Source organism: Quercus robur, chromosome 7 (genome assembly GCF_932294415.1).
Source record: "Quercus robur chromosome 7, dhQueRobu3.1, whole genome shotgun sequence".
Taxonomy (NCBI): Eukaryota; Viridiplantae; Streptophyta; class Magnoliopsida; order Fagales; family Fagaceae; genus Quercus; species Quercus robur.
Window position 1 is genome coordinate 31,861,909 of NC_065540.1, and position 12,614 is coordinate 31,874,522.

The 12,614-nt window shown below is 34.3% G+C and overlaps 1 protein-coding gene across 1 annotated transcript; it reads left to right on the top strand.

Moving 5' to 3' along the window:
• Window positions 1-241: 241 nt before the first annotated feature.
• Window positions 242-2,428, top strand: LOC126693114 (cation/calcium exchanger 1). Its single transcript, XM_050388993.1, has one exon. The coding sequence runs from the start codon at window positions 448-450 to the stop codon at window positions 2,206-2,208; it is 1,761 nt and encodes a 586-aa protein (XP_050244950.1). The 5' UTR covers window positions 242-447; the 3' UTR covers window positions 2,209-2,428.
• Window positions 2,429-12,614: the final 10,186 nt, after the last annotated feature.

A 12,614-nucleotide genomic window follows, 5' to 3' on the forward strand; every position in this document is an offset into this window, starting at 1 on the left:
TATGGGTTTTCTAGTGTATAAACATATATCAGAAGAAATCCTTTCTAATTTATTATTCATGCAGTAAGATTTTCTGTACAAATCACTTGAATAACTATTTCTAAAAAAAAAAAAAAAAAAAAAAAAAGATCACTTGAATAACAATGAAAGGAGGAATGTTTTCTTTCCTTACATCAAATCCTATAGTATCTTTTACAAAAAATTGTATATAAAATAAAAACGATAGAGTGAGAAGAAAGAAACAGAGATTCCTCATACAGTCAGAGTCACTGTCTCACTCTCATCATTATTTTAAAACTTCCTTCTTCTAGCGAAGGCTATCCTCCTACTCACTCAACTACCAAAAGACAGCCTCTTCCTCGCCAGAACTTCCTCAACAGCATCATCATGGACTTCTTCAATTCTCTAAATCTTCCCCTTTGACACCTCCATTACAACCTTCTCTAAATGGCAACTTCATCTTCCTTATTTCGATCCAAAAAACTCTCTCTTTTCCTCAACCTATCCTTCCTCTTACTCCTCACTCTATATCTCAAAACCAATCTCTTTCCCTCCAACCTTAACTCAACTTTGTTTCACCTATCCTCCAATATTAGACCCCCAACAACCACTATCTCCCATCATCGCCTCCTCAGTGATATCACCACAAATGGTTGCACCGGCCTTCAAAAGTACACTGATAATAAGTACAAGTGCTTCTATGTCAAAACACATATTGGCTGCAGGCCTAAAGGGTACATAGATTATCTCCAAATCTTTTACTGCAATTTTGGCCAATTTCCTATTCTGGGTCATTTTGTACTTCTGTTATGGCTTCTTGTTTTGTTCTATCTATTGGGAAATACAGCTGCAAACTATTTCTGTTCCTCTTTAGAAAGCTTGTCTAAGATCTTGAAGCTCTCACCTACCATAGCTGGAGTCACCCTCCTTTCACTAGGAAATGGTGCTCCTGACGTCTTTGCTTCTATTGTCTCTTTCACAAGATCAAGCAATGGTGGTCTTGGGCTTAATAGTGTCTTGGGGGGTGCCTTCTTTGTGTCTAGTATTGTTGTTGGAATTATAAGTATTGTAATTAACTCTCATCGGATTTCGGTTGATAAGTGTAGCTTTATTAGAGATGCCCTCTTCTTCCTCTTCTCTCTTTTTTCCCTACTCTTGATTGTAGCTATTGGGAAAATCAACTTGTGGGGTGCCATTTGTTTTACTTCTATTTACTTGGTTTATGTTTGTGTTGTCTCGGCAATGCATTTCTTCTGTGGAGATCAAGACAATGGGGTTGGGCACGTGGGGGAGGCTGGCATACCATTACTCGGTTATATTGATGATGAAAAACCAGTCTTGAAATCCGGTCTTGAAGAACAAGAACAAATTGCGAACTTTTTGAATCTTAATCCAGAAATTTGTTACTATGTTGCCAAAATTGTACAAGTTTTAGAGTTGCCACTTTACTTGCCAAGAAGACTGACAATACCTGTTGTTAGCGAGGAGAGTTGGTCTAAGCCTTATGCAGTTTTATCAGTAACTTTGGCACCACTTTTGTTAGCAGCCCTTGCTAACACCCAGAGAGAAAATGTGAGCTTAAGGAGCAGCCTGGTGACTTACTTTACAGCGGGGTTAATTGGGATGGTTTTTGGGAATCTTGCATGTGTGACCACAAAAAGGTCTAGCCCACCAAAGAGGTGTTTGTTTCCTTGGCTAGCTGGAGGATTTTTAATGAGTGTCACTTGGACTTATATTATTGCTGAGGAATTAGTATCTTTGTTGGTTTCTCTTGGTCATATAATTGGGATAAGCCCTTCAGTTCTGGGGTTGACTGTTCTTGCTTGGGGAAACTCACTTGGAGATTTGATAGCCAATATTGCTATGGCAATCAATGGTGGGGCAGATGGGGCCCAAATTGCTATATCAGGATGCTATGCTGGCCCCATGTTCAATGTGTTGATGGGTTTGGGTTTGTCACTTGTTTTTTCATCATTTTCTGAATATCCATCTTCATTTGAAATTCCTGGAGATCCTTCTCTCTACGAGACTCTGGGGTTTCTTATGGCAAGCGTGCTTTGGGCTCTTGTGATATTGCCCCAAAAAAATATGAGATTGGATAAGTCTCTTGGATATGGGCTTTTGATCATTTACTTTTGCTTTCTGTTCCTAAGGCTAGCATGGGCTTTTGGTCTTCTGAATCTTCATGGGAGCTCCTTCAAAGTCTAAAATGGTGAGCTGCTTTTCAATGGAGGAACTTTATGTACATTATGATAAATTGCACTGCACTACTGTGTCTGTATGCAGCAATACGCGAACTTGGTTTTCTTTCTTCCCCCTTAAAAAGGTGGGATTCTTTTCTATTATTGAACTTTTAATATTATGTTGTTGAACACTACTATAAGAATCAAAATTTCCTTGCAGTAAATAGCAAAAATTTCTTTGATTTATAATTGTTCTTTTAGGCCTATAACTTTTACCATAATTCTAACTTGATAATTTGTGACTAGCTATCTATCAATTTTATATAAACCTATTATTGTTTTCTCTACCACTCATAGTCACATAAGGGTTGTCACAAAAATTATGTCTATAGACTTTCATGAGTTATAAACTAGGCGGCAGGGGGCAGATCTACTCCCCAAAAGTTTTTAAAAATTATTTAGGGTTTGTTTGGGATCCGCTTATTTTGCTGAAATTGAAAACTTTTTGCTAATAGTACTGTAGATAAAGATAAAAATTAGCTGAAATAGTATATGGAACCCATGAATAGTACCACAAAGTGCAGTGAGACCTATGAATAGTAGTAAAATTGTAAAAATAAGTTGAATAGTAAAATAAATTGGCAAAAATTATTTTTGCCAAACGAACACTTAGTACCTGTTTAGGTACTGATTATATTGGCAGCGTTTGCGTTTCACCTTTTTTTTTTGAGAAGATAATTGAGTTCTAGTGGGTCTTGTGCACTATTCACGAGACCCATAAACCTTTTTTTAAACAAAACTTTAATTAAAAATGAGTCACATGACACTATTCACACATTTAAAAATTATTTTGTTTCAGTGTTTTCAGTTTTCAATAAAATAAGCGGTATCCAAATAGACCCTTAGGGTCTATTTGGATACCGCTTATTTCGCTGAAACTGAAAACTTATTACTGAAAGTACTGTAGATAAATGTAAAAGTTAGCTAAAATAGTACAGTGGAGCTCATGAATAATACTAAAAATTGCAGTGGAGCCCATGAATAAATAAGCTGAATAATGAAATAATTTTCATTTTTCATTAGTATCCAAACGAAGGCTTAAAGTAGGTAAAATTTCATAATTGAACCATTTTTCTAAGAATTGGCGCCCACATGGAAAATTATTTGACTCCCTATTTGTGCACGTTAGTGTTCCTTCTAAACTTACATTTCACCTTTTAATATTTTCACTCATTTATTATTAGTCTTTACTATTAAAATTGTCACGACCCAAATCCATAGAACATGAATTTAATGCATGACTAACTTGCTAAACTTTTAAAACTCCATAAACATAATTAATCCAAAATAAATAAAAACTCCAAAGAAACAATACTCCAAAAAAAAAAAAAAAACCTCTTACATAAATCTAAACTCCACAAATTGGAAATAATCTCCACTATAGAAAACATGGATTACAAAATAAAGGTAACTAAAATTTTATAAGTCTTCAAGTAATACTGAAGTCACCTACAACTTCCACGCTCTACCTTGCACCTTACAAGGCGATCCAAAGGTTCTATATTCCCAACTACACTTCAATTTGAAAACAATAATTGATAGGGTGAGCCATATATCTAGTAAGTAATTATACATAATACACAATGGAATAGAGTTAAGCAAAGCATGAGTTTGATTTCACAATTTCACTCAAAATATCAGATATAGTTTTCCAAACATATAAAGAACCACTTATTACATATATAATCAAATTTTAAAGTCATTCGAAAACACATACAGATAATTTATCAGAACATAGTGTCACATATACACATCACATATTCTCACATACAATCTTGTGAGCAGATACCAACATCTAACCCTTGCTGGAGAGAGATCAACACATATTCTCATATACAATCCTGTAAGCGGATTTACACATATATTTGATCAATTCTTAAAACGCTCATTTTGAGTCACATATCACAAAAAGCAAAGTTTATACAACATATAATAATTTTCTTAATATTAACAATTATTCCAACAATAAAGGCATATCGAATATTACAATATCAAATTGAAGCATAAATCAAAAGATGCTTAACTCTCTTAGGGAACGAATAGGAACTGAAGAGTTTATATAAATATTTTTATAATTCTTGAGTAAATTTGAAAATCCAATTTGCTAAAAGAAACGTCTTAAATACCATTTGAAAAACAAGAATATGACTTCGAAATCACTTGGTTTTAAACAAGAGAAAACATTCTATCAGGAGCTGGTGTAAAACCAGTGTTTTACGCCAGCCAATAAAAAATCGCCACATGGAAATTCTTTTAAATCCCTCTCCAAACAGCCAAAAGCTCATGCCATTCACCTCAGACAAAACAGAAAACAGAAAAACCCCTCAGACAAAAGCTCTGCTTCCTCTGCTTCCTTCATGTCGAACCTCCACCATTGCCACAGCCTGATTGTCGAAGCCTGACCGCCGGAGCATAACAAAGAAAGAAAACCAACCCTCAGACAAAAGCTCACGCCTTCACCTCTGCTTCCTCTGTCGAACCTCCACCACTGCCACACAGATCGCAACTTACTTAACCCACTAAACAGTACAGCTCACTTAAACCCCAAATCAGAACCAGAACGAGTTAGGCAAATTTTTTTGGTTTCCTCTGCTTCCTCCCCCTTCAATCCTCTACTTCCTCTTGCCCAAATCTCCACCACACCAAACACCGAAGCATACCGCCACATAACTCATCGGATTTGTTGCTAGAGCTTGTAAACATGCCGTGAGCATGGTGTTGCGATGCAAAGGTTTGTTTTTCATGATTTTCCCTTTTCCCCAATTTGGATTTTGAATTATTGATGGGTTTTTCTGTTGTATGTTCATATCTTGTGTTGTTTTAATGTAAGATGCTCTATTGGGTTTTGATATGATTTGGGGTTTGTTTGGTTTTTGAATTAGGGATGTTTGATTGGGGTTTGTTTGGTTTTTGAATTATTTTAGAGGAAGCAGAGGTGAAGGCGTGAGCTTATGTCTGAGGGCTGGTTTTCTTTCTTCATTCTGCTCTGGCGATCAGGCTGTGGCGGTGGTGGAGGTTCGGCGTGAAGGAAGCAGAGCTTTTGTCTGAGGTGTTTTTCTGTTTTCTGTTTTGTCTGAGGTGAATGGCGTGAGCTTTTGGCTATTTGGAGAGGGATTTAATAGAATGTCCACATGGCAATTTTTTATTGGCTAGCGTAAAACACTAGTTTTACGCCAGCTCCTGATAGAATGTTTTCTCTTTAAACAAACTTAAAGAGTAAGAACTTTTTTTAGAAGACTTTGAAACTCAATTATTTTCTGAAAGTAGTTTAGTTTAGAAATCATCTTTTAAATGAGATTTAGATATTCAAAACTTTATTTAAAATCCAAAGTTTCTCTTTAAAACATTATTTAAAGGTCAAAATTTCTCTTTCAATAATGTAAAAATGCTTTTTGATAAACTTTTAAAACGTAAGCTTAAAAATATAACTTTTGAAAACCTTTAACTTCTAAGAACCTAAAAGACAAAACTTGTGCATATTATGCATAATTACTTACTGCACTTGAATCACTCTGAAAGTACAACCCAAAAAAACTTCCAAAGAGCCTCAAAACACTCTTAAATAGGACCTATAATCAATCATGAAAATATACTTAATATCCTCTACAAAATATAAAGCTTATAGAGTTATAGAACTATACAAATAGACTCGCTAGGATTAAACTTTGCCTAACTAATAATATTTTTAACACTATATTAAAGTTTCTCTAACCAATGATATTGTAACCAATAATATTCTCTTGCATTAATCGAAACTCATATTGTCATGAGGAAGGTAGTAGCCAAAATATTATTGACCTAGGATTTAATATAAAACCCCAAAGAAAACGTTAATTCATCCTAACATATATAATCAAAAAAATGTGGCAAAACTAAAAGGACCTAATATATACAAATCTAATAGAAGACCTGATGGCAATATTTACTTGTTATAGGGACCCACAAAGAACAACGTGAGAACCATACTCCCACAAAAGCTAATTCCAAACTTTAATATATAACCTCAATGGATTTAATAGCATAATCTCAATGAAACGGTGGGCAATATGTCTCCCAATGGCAATGAAAAAGGTGGCAGCATCATTGACTTATTTTATATGTACAAATCCGAAGGAAGACTTAAGCCAAAATCATGGATTCTTGAAATTCCGTGGCTCAATCTAGGATTATATATATTCTAATGAAAACGTAATAAGTACACCTGAGTAAGATTTAAATCATGCCTTTGTTCATGGATACACACACTGGCAAATCTAATCGTAAAAGTATAAGTAGAATTTTAGGACTGAAATCAACCCTTTGAACAATCTAACATCATAAACTGATTCCAAGATAAACTTATAAACTTTTAATTCTTTGTTTCTAATGGTGAGAAATCATACTTTGAGCAATTTGATTGCCTCTTCAATTGTATGTGCTCTAAACTCCAAGGAAAAACACCTCTTACCCTCTTTGATAAAACCTTTCCTATGAAAACCCTGATTATCTCTTCCTCTATCCTGTAGTTCGTATTAGAGATGTGGGCTTAGTGAGGTAGCGGGCTGCAGTTACTAATAAAAAGAATACCTATGGCCCATCAATTATATTTGAAAGAAAATATAATAATAATCTCAAATAAAAGTATGTGGCATATTACAAAAATTCCTTCACGTGTCAAACAATTGGCTTGATTAGAAGTTTTACTTTTTCAATTCCCTAGCTTCAATATATTTTTCTGACCTGGTGTAAGCTGATATTGCTCTTTATTGTTGTTATATTGCTCTCTGTTGTAAGCTGATATTGTTGTCGACATTTGTTGCTAGTAAATATTGCTCTTTGTTGCTGTTTTTCCTGCTCCATTTTTTCTACTCTATTTTTTCTACTCTATTTTGCTGTGGCAGTTCTTTTGGCTTTGTATTCTTTCTTTTCTTTGCATAAAATTTATAATTTTGTCTCAAAATAGAGTGTTGAGCTTATTTGAAACTAGCAAAATGACTTTAAAATCTTGAGAGGTAATAGAGTATTCTTCTCCTTTTTTTTTTTTTTTTTATTAAACCAATTGATAAGCTTTATTCAAAATTTCAGTTTTGGTTTCTATCCTACTCAAACAACCAAATATGAAAGTCATCTTGTATTGTTATATATAATTTCATATTGGCTTATAATGATTTTGTTATTTTTAATTTCTAAAAATATTATATCTTCTTGTAGATGTAGTTGTTATATTTATATATTTAATTTCTTGAATGGTTTGAACTTATGATTGTTAAAAGGACTAAGAGAAACTTAGAAGGGAAGATTAACTTAAGATACTTAATTGGTCATTTAGTTGTGTTAAGTGCTAATAAGAATTACATTGATTAAACCAATGCACAAAAACACATATGTAGCATTTTGAGTTTTTCTTGAATTGTGACTCGCTACTTGATAGTTTAACCTCGACCCACCAAACCAAAATTCCTGGCTTTGCCCCTATTAGGTAGATTGTCATAAAATCAAAATAGCCAAAACTTCTTGGTTTACTTTTCCTTGTTTTATTAACTGGGATAGGTACAAAATTTTTTAGTAACAGGGTCGATAGCTTCAAAGTTCACCTTGGTATCCATATCATTTTACTATTATATTTTAAAAACCCAAGTTTGTGACTTACCTTCTAATTCGAACATGTTATGAATATTGGCAAAGAGGAGGGAAAAAGAACAGGAAAGAAGAGATTAATACATTTCCATCATACATATTTGGTTTGGATCGAAAAGGGAAGAGAATACCAATCATGTTTTATAAAAAAAAAGTACCAATCATCTTGTATGAAATTTTTGTTGTGTCCTTATTGTGAATGATTTTTAACAAAACAGAGGGCTAAAGTTCTCAAATACCAATGTAAGTAATTTTCTCTTATATTTTCTTTCTACTATTTTAAAACGATTTAAAAAAAAAAAAAATCTTATCTGTTTCTATCCCTTCATTCATATTTTTCTACTCTACCAAACAAACAGATTTCTGATTCAGCTATAAAAAAAAAAAAAGTATATATATTTTATTTTCTTTCCATATTTTTTTTTCAATCATTTCATTTTTTACCTAAAAAAACGCATTGCTTTTTCAATTTGCAAAAAGGGAGTGGGGAAAACTTGTGTAAATAACTAAATAGTACCATCGCTCAATAACATTATCTGAACCTAACTCCTCATCCAAACAAATACAACTCAATCATTGTGACACTAAGGGTTTGTTTGGTTGGAAGGATGGAAAGTGGGAGGATAGAAAAAGGAAAAATGATGGAAAAGTGGGAGGATATAAAAGATTTTAGTTTCCCTCATTTGTGCTTGGTGAGAGGGTGGAAAAGTAAAGAAATGAAAAACTTTTTTGTTTGGTTGAAAATAAAGTTTATACAAATTTACCATCATATCCCTATTAAATAAAACAAAAAGTAATACATTATACTTTACAAAAAAATTGTGTATAGATGGATACTTCATTAAAGTAAAAAAAAAAAAAAAAAAAAACCAAAAACCAACCAAAATTAATGAGAAAATAAACATATAAGCACCTGGGAAAAAAAAGAAAGCTACACGTCTAAAAAGAAAAAATCAAAGAAAAAAAAAAAAAAAGAAGAAAAGAAGCCAACACTTCTAGATAAAAAAAAAAAAAAAAAAAAAAAGCCAACACGTCAGTAATAGAGAAAGAAAAAATCAAAGGAAAAAAAAAAAAAAAAAAAAAGAAGTCAACATGTTGAAGACTTGGAGGTGAATTCTAAGGGTATTTTTGGAAGCTTATTTCATGAGCTTCCTCCTCCCAGTTTTCTCTCCATTTTAGAGAGAATTTTTTGATGGATTCAGAGAGAAAACACCTGGATCCCACTATTTATTTTCCTTCCTCTCCACCCAACCAAACACACCCCACTTATTGATGTAATATTTTGCATACCAATTGAGTTAGCAAGTTTTTTAATTTTTATAAATTTTCATTTGGACATATAATTAACTTCATTTTATCGACTACTATTTACCACTTTCCAGTTTTCAGCTCCATAATTGTTAAATAAGAAAAAACTAGTGAAATTAATGAATTTAATATTTATTTCATATGAAGAAAAGGTAATATCTTAGGAAGTTATATATATAATATTTTAAAACGAAAATAAACGCACCAAACAAATGCTAGTTATCCATCACCATCCTTTTCTAAGTTTTCTTATAGTCATTTACTTGAGTCATGTTGGTCTAATTCACAGGAACTTAATCACACCAGCCTTGAAAAAATCCCAGGGTTAAAATTTTACATTATTTGCCTGTGCTTTTGCTCCAAGCTAGCAAGTTCTGTTCAATTTACCTTAAGGCGTTTCCATTGCTTCGATTTTCGAGGGAAGGAGCTTTCAATTATTCCCTCTCATTTTCAAAAATCTTAGGGTTAATATTTTAGGGTAATCTTATTTACTTGAGTTTATCTTTTTGTGGCTTTAAGTTAATTTAATTGTTAAAATCTATTATGATGGAAAGAGATTTAAAATTCAAACTCCACTTATATAAAAAATTAATTGATATTTTAGTTTAATAATAAAGAGTAATCATCATAGGTTAAATTTTTTTTAAAAAAATTAAAAACAAAGAGGGCCCTTTGTGTAACTTGGATGATGTATAAAATACGGCCCACTTCCCATAAAAAAACAAAAACGCCCCTTTGTGTAACGCTGGCATTGAATGTTGACAACTGATAAAATGTTCAATTAATTGAGAAACATACACGTACAATAATGTTGAGTGCCCAATCCACTCAAAAAAAAAAAATGTTGAGTGCCCAATAACCCCGTGAACATCGTGGTATTGAACTTTGGATGTTTTTGGACAAATTGACGTCCTGAGTCCTAGTGGCAGAAAATGGCGCCAACTTTGGACCACTTGTTAAAAAAATGATTCAAAGTATTGTGGTCCATTTACGAGATATCATTGTTGACAAGTAGATGGCTACGGCCTATGAGTGATGGGGTATTTGAATTTTGAAGTGATCGATATATATATATATATATAGCCCCGAGAGGGGTGGCCTGGTGGTTGGGATCTGTGAATTAGCTTTGAGGACCCTCATTCGAGTCCGGGCGAGCACCTGGGAGGAGTGTGGGGATCTCTGCTGATGAGCCCCTGATTACCAACTCTCTTGAAGTGTTAGGGTGAGGTTTGTGGTCATCTCAAACCATAGTAGTTATGGCTCAATTTAATATTCCCTAATGGGGAGTGCCCCTATGGTCACGTCTAGAGGGTGAGTCACAATGGTCGCTCCTGCCCTCTTTTTTATTCAGCAATATATATATATATATATATATATATATATTAATAGCCAAACTTTAGAAAAAAATTCAATTAGATTTTAATTGAATTTTCAATTTTGTGCCATGTGTTTTATTTAATTTTAAATTTTGTGCAAAGTGAATTATTAAGAGTAAAAATCAAAGAGTCCAAATTTAATTAGATTAGATTGGATTTCAATTCGAGTCCAATTTTTCGCTACGTGTCCATCCAAAATTTTCTTTCCTAAAAAAATAAAAAGTTTTAAATTTTTGTGGCTAGTGAATAATTAGGTGCAAAAACTGAAGAGTCTAAAACCAATTAAATTCTAATATATATATATATATATATATATAATGAGAAACCATTATATATTTTAGAAATATATGATTTAATAAAAGTGTAAACTAATACCATGTATAATTTGACACTCTTCTAAAAAAAAATGTAATTTAAACCATATAATTGTGATTATTTTTAATTATATTTGTGTATATGCACATGGCTACACATTAGTTGTTGACGAGGGTATTCTTGGAAAGAAGCAAATTTGTTACTTACAAGGAAGCCGACGGTTCCAATGAGACTGTCAGCCTTACATGCATGTACAGAAGTGCAAAAGCGACGATGTCGTAGGCCAACGATCTCACCTCAATACCTGACGTCATCCTCGAACGAAACAAGAAGCCAACGAGAAGAAGGAGGCCGATGGGAATAAGGGACGTGATGAGTCCAACATGGCCTTACTTGACCTCCATGAATATCTGTACAAGGAAATATTGTGTACCCCATGATTAACCCTGATGAAGGGAATCCTTAAAAGGAAAGGATCCCGTGAAATACGTAAATTAATGAGGATCTTCCCCACAAGGAAATACACTCCCCACCAAGAAAATGAAAATCATCTCTATTCTACTATAAAAACCCCAAAGCCCTCACAAATCAAAGTATGTATAATTTACCCCAGCTCTGGCACTCTAGAGTTGTGAAAATTCTCTAACTTAACCTTCGAAGGGTATTTGGCCGGTATCACACCGGTACTCTCTGTAAGGTATTCTTTATTTTTATTTCGCAAAGTCTGTCTAGAGTACATGAGGACCGTGCGGCTCACTGACGATTTTTGGTATCATCAGTTGGTGCCATCTATGGGAAAGGGAAAACAATAAGCAGCTGTATTATCACTTTCTAGACAAAAGAGTTATATGGTACTCACTCGCTTGATGGCAACCAACAACAATAACAGAGATGAACCATGCACTACTGTCCTTGAAAGACAGGTACAAACCCTAGCCACAGTTGTGGAACGCCTTACTAAGCAAAACCACGACCTGGAGGAACAGCTGCGCCAAAGGGATACTGGGCCCAACAGTTACGAGGAGCAAGAGGGCACTAGTGCCGAAAGGAGGGACCGAGAAGGACCAGAAAGCAGCAATGCCCCGAGCAGACAAGAGTGACAAGATACCAGCCGTCCATCTGTCGCAAATATAGCACCATCGCATATAATCACAGAGATGAAGATGATGAAGGAGACGATGGACTTCATGATGAACGCCCTCAAGGGGCGGGTTTCAAATGAACTTGACGAGCTAGTCCATCGAACGAACTCGCCATTCATAGCACCTGTCACTTCATTCCCCCTTCCTGCAAAGTTTCGTATGTCGTAGATAGAAGCCTATAATGGGTCGAAGGAGCTTTTGGACAACCTGGAGTCATTCAAAACCCTTATGCACTTACAAGGTGTGGTGGACAAGATCATGTGTCGAGCCTTCCCAACTACACTGAAGGGTCCCACAAGGATGTGGTTCAACAGATTGATGCCTAACTCCACTGGTACCTTCAAGGAGCTGAGCGCACAGTTTGCCTTGCACTTTATAGGGGGACATAAGTATAAGAAGTCCACTACGTGCCTGATGAGCATCAAGCAATAGGAGGATGAGACACTGAGGTCTTACATAACCCATTTCAACAAGGAAACCCTTTTGATAGACGAAGTTGATGATAAGATACTTGTTGTTGCATTCACAAATGGTTTGCGGAAGGGGAAGTTTTTGTTCTCCTTATACAAGAACGACCCAAAGACCGTGTCAGATGTGCTTTACCAAGCTACTAA